The sequence below is a fragment of the Pundamilia nyererei genome, unplaced genomic scaffold, assembly GCF_000239375.1.
Source record: "Pundamilia nyererei isolate P.nyererei 1_Seehausen unplaced genomic scaffold, PunNye1.0 scaffold00009, whole genome shotgun sequence".
Taxonomy (NCBI): domain Eukaryota; kingdom Metazoa; phylum Chordata; class Actinopteri; order Cichliformes; family Cichlidae; genus Pundamilia; species Pundamilia nyererei.
The window spans coordinates 6,605,348-6,623,908 of NW_005187410.1; the positions used below are offsets into that span (position 1 = coordinate 6,605,348).

Below are 18,561 nucleotides of genomic sequence, written 5' to 3' on the forward strand. Positions count from 1 at the left end.
GTGTGTGTGTGTGTGTGTGTGTGTGTGTGTGTGTGTGTGTGTGTGTGTGTGTGTGTGTGTGTGTGTGTGACTGAGTATGCAGGGCAGGGTGGAGCCTCCTAATGGAGCGCAGTGAATGGATTGCTAAATATCCCACAGGAAGAGAAAACTGAGTGAAGGAGGGAGGAGAGAAAGTAGCAAAGGACAGAGACAGAGCGAGAGAGAAAGTGTGATAAAGGGAGTGAGCGATCTGTCCTTGAACCCTTTTCCTCAGCGGAGGCATTAAACTGTCTATTCCGCCCTCATTGGCCTTCTGTGCTTCACAGGCACACTCACATGCACGCACAGAACCCATTCAGACACAGCCCAATTAGTGGCCGAATGCAAACAAAAAATCCCCACAAAGAAGCACAAACCCGCTTTGGCCCAATTTAGCCCAGTCTGATGTACCTTAACAGTACGATACTTCATTTATTCAGGTGAATTTACCCCTGGAAAAAAGCTCATCCTGCTGATAAAATAACCCACTATTTTCGTAGGATTTAAAGCAGTCCAACTAAGCGTTGTTGTACCTGCTGTACAACAGGGGATCCGATTTGTTGGATTTAGCAAGAAGAATGTCAGCGAGATGTGTGGGTGGGATGACAAGTAGGCTTTCAAGTGTTAAAATAATATCAGCAATCATTGAAGTGAAATACAAAGATTTGGTCTGCAGTGTTCTACATGTGACCGTGAACAATGCGTGCCTGCAGGCACCTGTTCAGGTGGGGATAAGTGAGATGCTGTATTGAGTTCAGAGGCACTTTGTGATGATCAACAGCACTTTTCAAGTCGGCCAGATGAATGTCGTTGCACGTATAGTATGAATAGTCTTTCATTCCATGGTGCTGTTAATTCAGATGCTGTTGCAGAAAGTCATACTGCAACAGATGAAACTTTCTTTAGCAAAGCATCTTATGGTGAAAGTCAATTTGGTTGTTTTGACCAAGTGTCCCACCTCCAGTAGAATTTCAGCAAAATCATATTTTCATCAGTACATCTTCTTGTCAGTCAGTACAATACACTGACTCAGCTTTCGTACTTGATCCAAGGTCAAGATGACCCAGCTGAACATCACCTCTCTTCCTGCTCTCAAACTCAACTCAGACTTAATGTCTCTCCCGCTGCGGTCCTCAGTGTAACCCACACATGCACCTCCAGATGAGTGCAGATGGGACTAAAACATGTAAGAAAGAAATACGAGCAATAAGAGTTCAGTTTTATTATCTAGAATGGAGCAATACATAATGCAAACATGTATTAAACAAACCTATAGAAGCACCACAGTGCAGAGACGGTGCTTTACTTGCGTGACTGATTCTGCTCTGACCTTAACCGCTCATGCAGACCGCGCTGCATCTCCGGCCCCTTCAAAAAGTATTTGGAAATCAACTTATCATCCTGAATGCTCATTTACCTCCTGCCCGTGTGCAGTTTACTTTGTTTATCCATAACCAGAAAAATGTAAAAGGACACAAACACACAGAGACAGACATTTCATAGCAATCAGGGGTCTCCTCCTTCCACTCTCTTTTCCAGCAGTGTCTGTCTCTAAGACAAAGTGATCGGTTAGCTTGGTAATGCCATTAGTTACCATGACGATGTGATCAGTTATCGACTTCAAACCAATCAGTAACCGTAACGATGCAGTCATTCTGTGCATGAGGGCACTGTCACACAGGGGAGGGTGAGCGACTGATTTCCTTTATCTCATTGGTTGCCAAAGCTTATTTCAGTCATGGTCATGCCGTGTTCGTGTCCACTGCCTCTTATGGGGTTTTCTATCTTCTTCTTCTTCTACATTTCTTTTTTTGGTTGTGACCTGCATTTAGGCCGATGATTCATTTGTCAAAATGTAGGACGTCTCTTTCTGCCTCACGCCTCTCCTCACCATCTGTTTTTCCTCACTGTTTCCCTAAATGTTAACCACTCCTGGCTAAATGAGCGGCTGGCATTTACTGTTCCTCTCCCACAGAAGTGGGATAAAGGAGAGTGTGTGTAATGAGGTGTGAGCAAACACAGCATCTGACCAGATACATAATTGAGAGACTTTAAACCATGCTTCCAGAGGTACTTTTTCAATATGTATGAGCTGCTTTGGCAGCGTACATACATACTGCATATGGGCATGCCGCACACCTTATGGTCAGCTTCTGCAAGCTTTCATGTTAATATCTGACAGGTTGACCAGCTTGTTAAAAATGTACTGTTAAGAAACCTTGAAATCTGGCTACTTTGACCTTTGACCTACTTTGATGTACCACTACATTCAAATAATAATAATAATAACAACATATTTATATATATATTTTTTTTCAATGTATAAAGAATCACCCAACAGAAAAACAGCTTCTCTCAGCTTTCTGATGGTCTGTTATACTGCTATCTTTAATTCAGAAGAAAGGTACATGTGTGCCAAGCATAGGGAGGTTTGTATATGTGAAATGGCGCTCTTCATTAAAATATCGCTGAACTTCAAAAGCAGGGACTTAAAACTTGTTTGCCCTTGATCAACAGAAGAAAATAAAAATGTTGGAAGTCGATGAAAGCCGGACCAAACCCTCTGAGGAGTAGGCTGGTCAGCGTTATACACCGTCAAACTAGTGGGGTGTCTGTAGCCCAGTCCAAGCCTACATTTTCCAGATTTCATTAACAGTACGATGCCTGTCCCATGAGTCATATCAGACCAGTTCACCACCATATCTGCACACGCATGCAGTTATTATGTTCATTGTGAGAGGCAACTCTGTGCAGCAGTTTGGCTTGAATTATCCACCATAGCCTACATGGAGAAAACCATCGCTCACATAGGAGCACAACCATCATCATCCTATACAAGAGCACAGTGTCTATGTGTGCGTGTGTACACACATTTGGAGGGGGGTTGTCTCCCTGAGCAAAAGTGTAATTATCTTATGATGGAACATGATTCCGTATTAGATCCCACAGCAGAGTATAGTCGCCAACAAACGGAAATAACATAAACATGCCGTGGCTATACAGCTTCACGTACAGTGGTAGTGATATTAGATTTCACCTGATTGAGTTTTCTCTTTGTATCTTTCTGAAACGCAATAATGGCAAACACATGTTCAGCATGGCAGATCACCGGGGAAGCCTCAGTCTCTCTAACACAATCTAATATCATCTACTCATAACGCAGACCACACACACACACACACACTCGTACGCAGAAAACACAAAACTAATTATGCTGAATCTTCCCTAATGGAACGAGAATTTAGATTAATGATAATTTGGGGAGATCAATACATTTTTCTCATCACTGTAGTGTGTGCGTGTGCACTTCTGTGAGCGCGCGTGCGTGCGTGTCTGGTATGAGGAGCGGGATATTAAGGCCGCCTGGTTATTGGCTGAGTTAAAATGATGATGGTGATGATGGGGTGGGGTGTCCCACTTAGAGTTTCTCCTCATCTAATCTCCCACACATGCGTTTCCCTGGCTACCTTTCGCTCACATGATCAAACATCGCAGTGCAGGAATGGATTCCTTTTTTATTTTTGCTTGTTCCTAGCCTCCTCTCTTGTTTTGCTCCCTTGTGGTTGCGCTTTGAGTTAGAGAATATATTCCTCATACCGTCATGTCCCGCCTTGTGGGCCAGCAGTTGGAGATGCCGCGTGCGCCCTCCTTTCATGCCACTGAAGTAGTTGCCTCCCAGGCTTTTATTGATAATGCTGCCTTCACTGCAGTGACTGGAGATTGCTGCGTATCAGGGAATAGATGGGAGCTGTCTGTCTTAGGGCCTGGCCTGTCACCCTCATGTCTTCCTTTTCTTTCTATATTGTGTTCTCACTCTTCCCATAAGTATGTAATGTCCTCTTTCCCCTTTACTCTCACTTAGCTGCATGTTTCCCTGCAAACGCCCCCAGCTTCTGCCTCAGTCTTGTGATTTTCAGTATTTTATAATTCCCTTCTTCCCTCCTCCTCATAATTCTTCAGATAGCTTCTTCACCATTGTTAGTATTTCCTGTATAATAAGGATATGGAAGCTCGGCTTGTTTTTTGCACAATAGAGGCTTTACCACAGTGTCATTGCTGGTGACAGGGTTCTAAATCTTTTTTGTGCCCCTTTCTTTTTTCCCTTTTTTTTTGCTGGCCTGCGATGGATGTAGTTTGGGATTGCCACAAGCTCACCTGAGGCAGAGCTCTGTGTACGGGGCTGCTGCATCCATTTCTGAAACACATCACCTGCCTCATCAAATGTGTTCTTTGCATATGCAAATGTTCAACGTGCAGTCATGGGCCGTTTGTCTGCACACACGCGCATAAACGCGCAAGGTCGTGATGTGTGATAAATTAAGAGACTTTGAGGGGTGTGGTGAAATGGAAAATAATTTCCCAAAAAGGTTTTTTGATTAATCACGTCTGTTTCAGACATTCAAGGTCAGGTTCCCTCCGATCGCGTCTTCTTCTTTTTCACGCGAGCGAATCCTCACGTTCTCTCTCGTGCACTCACAACGGCACATTTTTCTGTCAAACCCAATCCAATCTCCGGCTCGTTTCCTTGTTCGGCCCTATCTGCCGACACAATGAGATTCTCTGTGTTGTGTCTCTCCATCTCTCATAAGCACCCGTGTGTGTATGTGTGTGTGTGTGTGTGTCCTGCTGCTGCTGTAATTGAAGTCGTAACTCAGAGCTAGATACAGTGCTGCTGCTCCCCATGTAAATCAGCAGCTAATAGTAGGAGCGAGCAGAAAACGGTCCTGCAGTGCTGCCTCCTGAATACACACCCGCTCTCGCCCTCCTCCATCCTGCACTAACAGAATGGCCACTGTTCTGTGGTTTAATGTGCATAATGTGTTTTATGCTCATCGGCAGACCCCTTTCAAACACACACACAGGCAAGCATGAAGACACATGGCTCAGTCTGATACATCTTGTGCTCTCCCCTTTGTGCAAAGTTTTTCTGGGTCATTAATGTCCCGAACGTTGCCCTGACCCCAAGAGGATGCACACCTCTTGTGCATCCTGTTCCTGCTCTCCAGCCTGCTTACAACAGTCAGTCTTTCAGACAGGCTGGCAGGAAATAGGAAATGAATTTGGTTTGACATTGTGTTTTACAACTAGCTATGAATATATATTGCATGGGTTTGCCCTGTATGCGGATGTTTTCAAGGCTGTCCTTATGTGCAGATATCCCTATAATAGGCCCAGTCTTAATGAAATTATTCAAGGGGAGTTGTGGAGTAGAATTGAGAAGTGGTGCTATCCCTTTGACACAATGGGATCATAGATACATCATGGTCGTTAGCATAGACATTAGCCCCCTAGTTCAGAAGAGAAGCCAATTCTCAGTCGGGTGAAGCCTCTCCCTCGTTGTTTCTGACACTCTTATCTATGCCCCCGCTCACAGGGGTCCAGACAAGCTGGCATTTGTAGCATTGTATGTTGTGTGTAAAGTGGCAGGGGTTGGCAAGTAGCATCAGGCCAAAGCGTGCTGTCCTGCAGAGGATTGGGGTGTGTCTAAAGCCTTCAGTCCTGACATGCTTGGTGTCCTGGCTGTGGATAAGCCCCAGGCTGTGCTAAGGCTAATGCTAAAGGCGGAGCAGGCAGCCATTAAGACTATAAGTCCTCTGGAGTGGAGCTGAAGAGGCTGCCTGCTGCTTTTCAAAATCCCCCCAGGAGCATGTTCTCACTTTCTGTCTTTTACATCTCTCTCATCTTTTCCAGGCTCTCTTCCTCCCTCTGCACCCTCACTTTCACTTGTCTTGTGAATATCTGTTCAGCTGATGATTTATCCCTTAACTTTTCCATTTTTCTCTCATCCTGTCTTCTTTAAGAAAAAAAATCTCATCCCTCTCTATGTTCGCCTTTTTTTTTTGCTTTTATTCATTTCTCTTGTGTGTGGCTCTTTCTCCCTGTCTCTTGCCCACTTTTTCTCCCTTTAAAGTGGAGGCATTATATTGTGGCCTAGTAGAAAGCTTGTCAGCTCAGTGGTCATTAAGTAATCATTAGACTATTTAAAAAAAAAAAAGAAGCTGAAGTCTTAGGCAGAGACCCAGCAGCACCTCTGGCGTTCACACTTCATTTACTGTATGCCTCATTAAAATTAATGTATCTACAGGTTAGTCTGTTGAATATTCATGCAAGCATCAGGTGATTAGAGAGACTGGCATAAATGACTGTAGGGCAAAGAGGTTATGACTGATCAATACAAAGACTGTGATGAAGGCACAGGACGAGAGGGTTGAATCAGATTTTTTTTTTAACCTGAAACTCGATGTATTAAAAAACTTCACCTAAAGCGGCGACAGCACAAAACACACACGCAAGAAGAAGAAAAAAGGAAAATGAACTGCAATTTTCTCCCATGACAAAGAAAAAAGGATAACTTTTTTTCTTTGATTTACCATCTCTAGCTGTATTCTCCTCTTCTGAGCGCTCGGCCGGGCAGTTTTGTAGATCCTTTGAAGTTATCCTAAAATTTTGTTATGAGCGTGTGCTTGTGTGAGCTGTGGTTGGTATGCTCTGATGTGCCACAGTAGCATCCTTAGCTGTACACTTCTCCTCCCCCTGGACTCAAACTTGTTTTCATCTGCTATGCTTCATAAACAACAATTGTGCAGTGCTGCTTTTGGGATTTGCAGTGCACTTTGCTATCCCCCCCCCTTTTTTTTTTTTTTTTGCATCAAAACTGGGCTGTTGTTTGTAGCCTTTATGTACTTGCCTCCACTGATGACTAAATGGAATAAAGACAGTTTTGTCTCAACTCTGCACTTTCCTGTAGCTATTAAACCAGACAATATCCGCACACATGGAGAAGGGATGAGATGAGGGTTCAGTGAGCCAATTAGTGTGACTGCACTGTGTGGATTTGTGTGTACTGTAATGACTGTACATGCCCAGCAAACTGCTGAAACACAGTATTTCCAGTAGAGCCGAGACAATTGTGGACTGAGCCGTGCTCTGTCTCTCATTACATCTCCATTTCATCAAGTAAAATTCATTTCAGGCTTTCTGTGGAGCAAAAATCAGACTTTTTGATTAAACGTTATTCAGTCCTGGATGCTGATGTAAGGTTTAACTGAGTTGTGTGTTTTTTTGGGGGTTTTTTGGGGTTTTTTTTTTTGAGGATGAGCTTACTGACATTCTTAAATATATCCTGGCCACCCTTGTTGATCATGAAGAAAGCGTTGCCCTGGAAACGGCAGGTGAACAGTGCAAGATGCTGTCAACGTTAATGCTCAAGGTTAAATGAAAAATTGTTATGTTTATTCCGTGAGTTTAAAGAAGAGAATTCAAGTGTTACTACATAAAGAATTCCGTGCGTTGCTGTTCACACCCGACTAACAACTTGACTGGCACGTGAACTAATGCGGAGCAGTGAGAACAAGTGTTTCCAATTACGGATTTGTCTTACTTCGTGGATGAACCCTTGAGGCTTATTAAAGAAACGCTGTAGCCAAAAACGTGTGATGACAGTTAAAAAAGGTATCGACAGCCTTGCTGACACACAAGAATGCAGAACTACTCTTGCTGTTTAGGGAATGCACATAGATGATAAGCATCCTTGTTAACAATCAACGCTTGAACTGCCTCCCTGTGCTGGTTTTCTTCCCACAACATAATGAATCTTCCCCCATCAGTGCTGCACATAAAAAAGCACTGCACACTGTACGCACATCATCCTGAATTTTTAGCTCGTCTGCTGCTTGCGTCAGCACATGCACTCTTGGTAGGAATGGCTATAGTGTAGCTGACAGAAGGAACTTCGCTCTCTGTGGGAATGGACACGTGTCAGGATTTGACAGGCTGATCTGTGAAGTCGCTTTCACAGCATGAGGATTCTGCAGGGAGCGGAGACTTTTAAGATGTTTTGGCATATGAAAAGATGCATTTTCTTTCCTTTAATTTTTCTTTCTGCTTCTGTGCTCATTGTTCTCAGATTTTCTTTTTCTTCTACTTCTTTTTCTTTGTTTTGTTTTTTTTGTCCCTTCAGTGTATGCTTGACTGAGCAATAATAACTTGTAATAGCTCATGATGCTACTTAATAGCTCTCAAATAATTAGCCTATTTTAGATTTTTAAACGGCATATCTGTAAACACTGATGTACGAAAAAAGGCTTTCAGCCCCCAGTTTTTCTCCTGGCTGCCGATTCAAACTTCAGAATGGAAATGGCAGAGAATCGCTTTGTCCTGTACCAATCCAATCCTGCATGGTTCCACTTCAGGAGGTTCGGAAGTAATTCTCCTGAAAAAAAAAGAAAAAGAAAAAAGGATTGCCAGGATTCCACAGGGCTCTACCGCAATTCCGGATAGGGACATTGTCGGGCTTCCTCCCAAGTCTAGTGGGTACAGAGGTAAAGGGGCAATGATGATGACTAATTTAAGATGCTAGCTTTACTCTTACGCAACATGGTGGTCTCACAATGTCTTGTAGACAGGCGTCTTTTGAATGCAGCTAAACACACGCATACTGAATGTACGCGGCAGCTTTGAAATATTACAAACGGCTCTCATTTTAGCATGCGTGCCAATCTGTGGATAAGGATGAGCCTCTCTAGGCAGATGGCTATGACCCTAGGCAGTCAATCATTCAGTCAGTCATAGCAAAGCCTAGCGTGAGCTAGAAGGGTGCATGAATTTGGGGATACAGAAGGTTGTTTTACAAAGGAGAAACATAAAAAGGAATTGGGAAGCTTTAAAAGGAGGTCAGATATAGTTCAAGTTATCAAACAGGAAACAAAATGTACATGACAACTCATTAACATCGAATTAATACAAATGCACTGCATATTGCACATCATATCTGTTTTTATTTACAGTTTTGGGGTTTTTTTTTTTTACAGATATGCCTGACTCTCAAAGCATCAATACCCAAATTTTCCTTTGAAAATAAATTTTTCAATAAAATCTTTCTTTTAACTTGGGGGGGAAATGTCAAACTGTGCTTCCATCTCAAAATATAAAAACGGTTCGGAAATGGTCGGATGGAGGACAAGTGGAAAAAGAATATGGCTGTCATCCAGCATTTTATGCCAGCTTTAGGTACTCGACAGTTTTTGATATTCAGTGGAACAGATGCATTGCAGCATTGCCAAAACTGTAGGTTTGAGATCTATGGTGCTATTTGTGATCTCAAGTATATGATATCTAAGTATCAATTTTGGGGGTTTTTTTGTGTCTGTTTAATCTTTATGTTATTAATTACAATAAAAACTGCATCTATAGATGCATTACAACAGGCAGTTTTTTAAAACTGCTGTTTTAATCCATCCAGAAATCACCCATGTCCTTTAGATAATGCTAGCTGATACCTCAAAATGTGTTTTACACTCATTCTGGTGTGAAGAAAGATGGCATTTCCTCAAGATGCATGTCTATAGCTGCTCACATGTATGAAATCTGTTTCCCTGCACACGAGTTCTACCAGTCAAATTGTTGTTGTGCAGGTAAGATGGTTAAAACTAGTTATAGAGGTGGTGTGCCAATTCCACTGGGAAAAACTGCTAAAAAATAAACTATAAATGCAAAACTATGCAGACCTGTTTGGCTTAATGTATGAATATTTGATTGCTTGTAAGTACCCCTGTTGTTATGATTGTTGAAGACAGATCTTCACTGCATTATAACAAGTATTTTCACGTCTCATGTAAATTACAGAAGCTCTTACATCATGAAAAAATGTGCTTTTCACGACAGGAACGGAGAATTATGAGGTGCAGGTGGACATAAGATGTATGAAAACACACAATTTCTGTCCTTGTGTTTTCATACATTCTATGACAAGGATGTTTATGTCTACACGCATTTTTGTGGTTTTCTACATACTTTGCCCAACTAATCCCTCTCCCCCCAGGCATTTGACAGTGGGACTCTGGTTGCGGTCACACCTGATGTACCTGCAACTAATCCTATCGCACAACCAATGTCACTGTAACCAATCCTGTCACAGCACTCAGGGCAGCCTCAGTTCCTTCCTGACATCCCAGTCACACCTCGCTGTCGTCTCCTTCCTCTCCTATCTGCTCTCTTCCCTCCTTGCTTGACTTTATAAATGGATTCCTACTTCGTTTACTTTCTGGCAGACTGACAAGACGCCCCCCCCCCCCCCCAACTGCTTTTGTCTTATATCTTACTTAATAACGTAGCCCTACTTTGCAATCCACCCCACTACCATTCACCCTTGTCTCTTCTCCTGTTCTGCATCTTATCATACATTTTTACTTTGATACCAGCAGACCTCCCATCCCTGCAGCTTTGGTTTTCTTGACATTTCCCTCTCCTTCCTGTTCCCTTCTTTCTCTCTTTCTTCATCAGCCGCTGCACCCACCCACACATCACTATCTTTTCCTCCCCTGGTGCCACCAGAAATAAACCTAGCAACATGTCGTCTGTCACAAAACAGAAATTGCATTGTGTACCTGTCACCAGCGCTCACATTTTCCTATACCCATAGAAATGACTGTCTGCTCCTTTTCCTTTTCTCCCTTTTCCCCCATCTCCCTTCATTCCTTGCAGAGAGTAAGCTGAGAGTGCAAAAGAACAACCAGTCTCAGGTGTACCTGGAAGACAGCCGTGTCAGGATCAATTGCTCCATCACCTCCCAGACCAACCAGGACTCCCAGCATACCGTGATGTGGTACGTGAGACGAGCGACCGGGTCGGAGGCTGACGAGCTGCTGCTGAGGATCGAACGCTCCGGGGCCTTCGAATATGGCGCCTACGCAGATGAGGAGAGACTGAGACGGCGTGTGCAGGCTGAGAGGTTGTCACCCCGTCTGTATGTGCTGACGCTGAACAGGGCTGAAAGCAGCGATTCTGGCACGTACTACTGCTTGGTGGAGGAGTGGCTGAGTGACCCAGATGGAGTCTGGTATCGACTCTCCCGGGATTCCTCGGGGTTCACGCAGGTTCTGGTCAGAAAACCAGGTGAGCAAGCAGTGCTTTTCCCTTTAACCAAATCCATGTTTATTCCCACTGCAGCGAGGTAGCAGCTGCCACTTAAGCCCTACATTTTGTGATCCTTTAAACCACTTAACCATTGTTAACTCAATCCTTCCTCCAACTTGCTTTCCTCCCTCTATGACATGCTATGTCTCACTCCAATGACCTTACACCTGCCCCAGCCAGAGCTCAGGTGGAAAAAGATGGATTGAAGTCATGCCAGCTGATGGAAAACCCTAATCCTCTTGTCCAGAATTCAAAAACTTGAGCTTAAAGCTATGATGTTCCAACTGCCACCTACACTCTGACATCCCACCTCATTACAGTTATTTTAGGAACTCTCCAACTTGTATCTTTTTCCTCTCCCTAACTGAATTTTCCCTTTTCTCATTTACCTAAACCCTCCTACTCTTCATATACAAAGAGATTCTTTGTCTAACCCCATAAATGCCAATAATAACTGAACAGTCCTGCTGAAGGTGACTTTTCAGGCACTTGGGGAGCAGTATTCATCTGCCAGGTGTGCTGTTTACAATGCAGAATTTATATCATTGATCAGGCATCTGTCCAACTAGAATGTGAGGATGAAAACACCTGGTGATTAGCCCGTAGAGTAAGAAGTGCTTACAGTAGTATGTTTTTAAGTTGAATCTGGTCTACCAGTGCATAGCTGACGCACTCAGCTACTCACGCAAATGAAAATATTTTGAAATATGCGCATCGTATACAAGGCTTGTTTTGGGGAGACTAACTCGTCCCTTTCATGCTTCAGAGAGTTAACACAATATATGTGGAAACTCATCATGCAACATGGACTGTAACTTTTATTATTCATGACCCTATAGATTTCAACTTTTATGGACATGTAAACATCTTCATAAGCTAAATATAAAATGCGGTATAAACTTCGTGTTAAAACATTCACCCAGGAAGTCATCCAAAAATCTGCCTGTCGAGAAAAAAGATGAGGGGAGACGGGTGCCAGAACTCTCCTTTTTTCCCCCCTGCTTTCCTGCTGTGCTTTCTGCTTCTCATTATGCTTTAACAAGGAGACCGTTCCAAACTGTGTGTGAGATGAGTCCAGGCATGCCAAGTCTGTACTGTCATTTTTTTTAAAACTGCAGTGGAACTGGGTCATAGTATCACCCCTGAAGGACTGTAGTATAACCGCACACCAGACACAGTAGCCTTGGGGTAGGATCCAACCCTGTTGGGAAGCTGAAAGACTAGTGATAGCTCTGGGCAGCGCTCTGAGATTTATTTATTTTTTCCTTTTTGTTTGTGCATTTGGGAAGTTTAGTGTCCCATTTTCAGAATCATTTGCTGTTTTGTAGTATTAATTTCTTTGGACTTGTTCAAATTAGAGCAATGACTGGCATTTATTTTGATTCATTTAAAAAGAACATCTCTTCATGATTTTATCAGTAAAACACTGAAATACAGCTACCGAATGCCAAACTGACAGCAAAGAAAAAAGAAAATCATCATCACAGAAGCGTTTTTTGTATGGGGAAATAATAATATAATATTAATATGCTGCTATTCTGAAGATCTTCAGAATAGCAGCATGGTAACCTACTAATTAACTGATTTGTTTGTTTTGTATTTGAACTTGAACTAAGCTGAAATTATTAGAAATTTCTTGGAGAGCTTCAGGGTCTTCAATTTCTGTTTATTTTCCGGACCCCTGCAGAGGTTCGCTTGCAGGTTGAAGAACTGGAGTCAAACATGACTGTGGAAGAGTCCGGTCCAATCCGACTAGGCTGCAGCATTCCCTCACAGTCATCCCGAAACTCCCGCTTCTCCGTGTCCTGGTATGTAGAGCGCCCTAAAAACGACAACAATGAGGATCAGCCAGGGGAAGAAGAAGGAGACCGGGAGTGCGTGTTCTCCATTGGACATGATGCCGTTTTTGGAAATGGAAACTGCAGCCCCATAGAGGAACCCGGGCCAAATTCTCGCTTGCAGTTTGAGAGGATGGCCTCTGATCAGTACAGCCTGACCATTCAAGGGGCCCGGCCAACAGACGGGGGCCGATACTACTGCCACGTAGAAGAGTGGCTGCTCAACCCCCGCAACGTATGGTACCGCCTGGCCACCAACAATTCTGGGTACACTATTGTCAATGTATTACAACAAGGTAAGCTCGTAAAAGACAGAATCTTTTGATCTGTCGTGACACTGAAGATTCCATAAAGCCATACTTTTATCAATGGCTGCCTTCTAACAGCATACTGGTAATTTATTACCAATTAGCTACTGCTTATTTGGAAATCTAGGCTTATCGTATGTATTGTCACACTGTGCAGTCCTAATATCTCCTAATATGTGTTTTGGTGCAGGCAAACGGAAACGAATAATAAGCAAGTTATGCAGCTCTTAGTTACTTTTTCTTTCTCGTAATTTCTATCTTGTGGGATCTGGCTTCCTCAGTTGCAATTAACAAGTAAAAATGAGAGCCAGACATGGCCGCTTACTGTTTAGCACTGAAGCTGAGTCATTTACAGTGTCAAAAGCTGTGCTGGTATTTAAAGCAGTAAAAGAAATCAAATTACAAGGCTCAATAAATAAGAGAAGATGATTTAGAAGTGCAAAAAGTGCAAGCTGTAGACCTGTACTCTGTATTTATCAGTACTCAGCTATGTTTATTATTAACCCTCTGAAGTCTGACTCACATTGTCCTGTTCGTTGGTTCCCCTGGTTTCATTGTGTAAAAATGCTTGCGTAATCTCATTTCTAACGAGTACAATCTGGTTATATACATCTTTTATTCAGTAAATTCTAGCCTATTCAAATGTGCTGCAGTGACGCCAGGTGAACTTCTAAAAGTTTATGACTACAGGCAGAAAAGAGAAAAACTCTGAATGTTCTCTATTTACAGTCATTAAGGTCATTTTGTTTTTCTCCATTACAGAGGGCCACATCATTTTCCTTACTTCCAGATATATACACGCTGATCAAAAAGGCACTGAGCTTATCTAGGAAAAATCTAAGTTCCTTCTGTTTTTGCCAAAACTTGGTAAAACTATTTTTAAAAGCCGGAAATCCTGTTAATTATTGTTTTACACAAATTCTGAGAGGTGTAGTTTTCAATTTCTTTTCCCCCCCACTTATTCTCACATAACCACATATTCATTCATGTGACATCATAGCAGCTTACATATGCTGATACAGCAGCTTCTCAGGTGGAAGAAAGAAATATAATATGTATGTATATATATATCAGTAAATGGTGATATTTTGACACATAAATGAGAAACTTTTGAAAGAATAAAACAACTAACGTGTTTATTTTCTGCCAACAGTGTCCACCGTCCAGTCAGTGGTGTGCTCCAATAGCTCTCTCTTCTACTTTGTCTTTTTTTATCCCTTCCCCATTTTTGGCATCCTCCTCATCGCCCTGCTGCTAGTCCGCTACAAGAGCCGCAACAACAGCAAGAGCCAAGAAGGCAAGAACGGTGCTCCCTTACTGTGGATTAAAGAACCTCACCTCAGTTACTCTCCCACCTGCCTGGACCCGCCAGCTCTCAGCCTGCACCCCGGCTCGGTCGACTAAGCAAGGGTCCTGCCCGACTGCCTCGCTTAAATCGTGGATTTAGCCTACACTATGCCAGGGAGCAGATCTGGACTCCACCTTCAGACCTTACTGTCGTTCACTGCTGTGTTGAATTAGTCAATCAGTTGATCAGTTTGAAAATTCACACCCTGGTGGCTGTCTGTTTTATGTTAAAAAAGTGTGTGTGTGTGTGTGTGTGTGTGTGTGTGGATGAGGTTGTGTCTAGTGTGTAAGCACAATTAACTGTGCACGTGCAAAGTATGGGAAAGGAAGTATCATGAGGCTCTCTCATTTTCTTTTTGTTTTGTCTTTTTTTTTGTGAATCTTAATTTCTTAGTTGCATCTTTATTACTCTGAATATTCGTCTATTTTTCAAAAGAGTGCGGGGAGGGAAAAAAACTGTGCACATGAGATCACGGGCCAATTTAGGAAGAACATTTAAGAGAAGGAACTCTATAATCAACTCTGGCATTAAGAGTATGCCAAAAAAAAAGTCTCAGCACTGATCCAGGAGCAGCTACAGCCTTGCCCACTATGCTGGTTGCCATAGTGATGCTTTGCGCCCACTGACTTCGTAGCTGCCGACTTGGTTGCCAGGCTGCATAGAGACAAAGGCTAGGACACACAAGTCTGTGTCCTAAGTGAGGATGTGTGTATGTGTGTTGGCCCACCTGCCTTCACAATGAGTTTAGCTTGGCAGACAGAAACAGGTCCTGGTGTGCCACTTAAACACTGCCAGACACTCTGGCCTTAGTGGGAGACTGTCCCACTCTTCTCCCAGAAAAGAAACTGCAAGCGAAAGAGTGGGAGATGGGGAAATTATGGGAAATAAATGAACAGCTCCCTCCTGCTGAGGATATATGTACTTTAACACAAGTGATTTTTTCTCAGTGCCAAGTCCTCCTTATTTCCTCAACAGCTACTCTTTGAAATTTTAAAGAGGGGGGGAGGGGGGGTTCAAAGGCAGATTGTAAATACGTCTTCTTACCTCCTGCTGTGGATTTATGGGACTTGTTGGCAAAAACAAAAGAAAAAAATGTACTTATGTTGAATCAGTTGAGTTGTCCTGGTTGAATTTCCACATTCTTGATTGAAATTGAATTCTTGCACATTTCTTTGAATTCCCCCGTACGACCACGAAGTCCTACATCTTTAAAAGATATCAGATGCATATTTTTTTTTAAGGGATTTGTATAGCGCCACACTGAAGATTAAAAATGTGTAGATGTATCATAAACCACTAAACACATTATCTGCACATCAGAAGACCAGTTTATGATGACAAATGTTTGACTTTTGTGATTATTCTAAGGTTGTTGTTTTTTTCTATTTATTGTTTTATACTGTTTTGCATAGCTTTGTAAGATTTTCTTTTTTGCTTTGAATTTCAAAAAAGAAAAAAACTGCTCCTGCTTGTGTTGCCAGGCAACTGCACCAAGCACATATGTCAATAGCCTGTGTGTTGACAATGTGGTAGAAGTAGAAATGCTAGATTTGTCCTGCGCATTTCATACCAGGTTGTCAAGTTCGGTCAGTGTCAAAACACTGTATATCTATAACTATAATGAAATTTACTGTGGCTTTAAATATACAATAGTTGACCAGGCAAGTCACAAAAATAGATTCACGTAAATGCTTATTCAATTTTTATTTTTTATTTTTTTGCTTGAGTCGCATTTATTTAGTGAAGTGTGATGTAACACCTTAGGTAGGATGTTTGGTCAAAGACAGCGGAACTGTTTAACATGTCTTCTAATCAAGGATTCTGGCTGAAGGCATCCGCTTCAGCTCCCCTGACGCAAGGGAGAAGGATTGAAAACCTCTGTTGCCTTCTCTGGAGTGCCAGGGGAGGTGTGAAATCCTCTATCCAATGTGGGCCTAACCCCCATTCACTGCCAGACTGGACATGAGAACTCTTGAGAAACGTGACATTATTGTCGTCTCAGTCGTGTCAACGTGTATATTGCATGACAATATTGCAGGAGGAAATTTGATGTTTTGTAAACTTCGAACTCTGTGAATTGTGTTCGTGTGACAGAGCCCAGCCCAGCCCCTCCCCCGCCCCACCCCAAACTTCCTGACCCAAGAGCGAATACGAAGCCCCGGCCCCAGTCATCATTTACGATATCTGACTGCCAATTCTACATGCCCTTTGAGCCTGTGAAATAGATCATTTCAAGAATGGGTGTTGTGGAGACTGTGTTTGATATTTATTGCTCCTATTCGTCTTTTTAATGCTTTGCTTTTATGCAGCATTTCATTAAACATATTTATGTCAAGAAAAAAAAACAACAAAAAAGAAGCTACAAGTATGTTTCCTATACTGTGACACGAGCTACACAGCTTCCTTGGTTTTGTTTTTTTTTTTCTCCAAATGATCCTTTTCAAGTAGACAATACCATTTTAATCTGAGTGAGGCTGGGAGTTTGAAATGTGGTGCATGTGCAGCAAATACAGCTACAACTAACCTGATCAGTGTCATAACAGAACCTGGAGCATCAACTAGCCGTCCATCCGTTATTGCCAACATGATTGGATAAACACATTTTTGCGGATCATATCTTATCCCGGGTCAGGTGCAAGGTGCTCGGGGGAGAAAAAAAGTGCTACACAGTGGAAACGAGACAAGTAGTACCAGCTCAAAGGCCAGCAATATAATGAGGCAACATTTTGATTTTTGAAACTAAGCAAATTCTACATGCATAAAACTGGCCTGTTTTGTATACATAGCAAATGACTTCCCCTTTTTTTGCATTATGATTTCTCAATGGTCCTAATTTTCTAAGTGTTCTCTCACATGAGCTTGCCTAACAAAGACCTCGGTGGTCAAAATATTGCCTTATTATTTTTGTGTTTGTTTACGACTACATCTCTTGACAAGATTAAAAAAAAAAAAAAAAAACTCACAACAGGAAGGAAGTCAGTGACACATGGTGTGGTTTGACAAAAATGGTTTCCACTTCTTATGGGCTTGCGCTATTGTCAGCACTAAATCAAAAGCTGAGAAGGAAAAAACAACAAGTCTACATGAACTCATTTGTTGGTTGAGTGATTGCCTTTTATGAATCTCAGACATTTCCAGGGATGCTGGATGGGTAAATGGTGCCCACAGAACAGCTGCTTCGGCTTTAATGTGTAAATCCCACAATCTGAGACTTAATTCATGCAACATTAATTGTATCTTTCTAGACTTTAGCCAGGAAGTGGAGGATGCGGTTGTGGTTTTTCATGTCACATTGCTCACTACCATCAATAGCGCTGTACACTCAGTCTCTAGTGTTTCTGTGGTAATAATATCACCCATACCTCCCAAGATCTCTCCACACATTCTGACAGTCTTGTAGCTGTGTTTTGAGGGCTGCATGTTCTGGCTGTGTGCTGGCTCCGGATTTAGGTGTAAAACAGTGTGTGTTGATGTGTTCAGTTGAACCAGTGATGCTTTATTTTCACTGATGTATTTTTATATGACCATGGTTAATTTATTTTTCCTTATGTTATTCTATCGAATAGTTACCATTGTGACCATTGAAGAGACACTTAGCTATTGTCAGTTTATTGCAATAAAAATACATTGATTGCCTCTTCCTGTTTTGCTTCCAACCGTATACATTCATTTGAGTTTGTGCGTAAAAGGAATTTAATCATCATGTTAAAGTATGTATGTAGATCGATATGTTTTTGGACCCTTTTTTTTTGTAGTTTCACCTCTGTATACCATTACAGTGAATTTTAACCAAACATTCAATTAATGTGATTGAAGTGCAGACTTTCAGCTTTATATCAATTGATTTATCAAACGCACAGCATTAACAGCCAGTTTTATACAAAGTCCTCGATTGTCAGATGCTCAAAAGAAAGTGAACAATTGACAATCGTTTTTAAATTATAATATATACAAGGTATGAGGTCCAACAAGATGTAAATATAAGTGGAGGATGAGGAAAAAAACAAATCTAACACTGTTGTCAAAATCTACAGTCAAGAGATGCTTTGCTGAATGGAAATACAGATTTTACAACAATGTGCAAACCACTGACTAAAAGATTAACTTGTACTAGAATGATGAGAAGAGAAAAGGG

At 42.0% G+C, this 18,561-nt stretch overlaps 1 protein-coding gene across 3 annotated transcripts in view; it reads left to right on the plus strand.

The window, feature by feature from the left end:
- The window catches only part of igsf3 (immunoglobulin superfamily, member 3), a 76,530-nt gene extending 60,687 nt beyond the window's left edge, over positions 1-15,843 (plus strand). For all 3 annotated transcript variants that reach the window (XM_005723594.2, XM_013908381.1, XM_013908382.1), the window contains 3 exons: positions 10,501-10,911; positions 12,620-13,066; positions 14,232-15,843. In XM_005723594.2, coding sequence (XP_005723651.1) covers positions 10,501-10,911; positions 12,620-13,066; positions 14,232-14,482 — 1,109 coding nt within the window. In that variant the 3' untranslated portion in view covers positions 14,483-15,843. The remainder of the gene's footprint in view (positions 1-10,500; positions 10,912-12,619; positions 13,067-14,231) is intronic.
- The last annotated feature ends 2,718 nt before the right edge of the window (positions 15,844-18,561 follow it).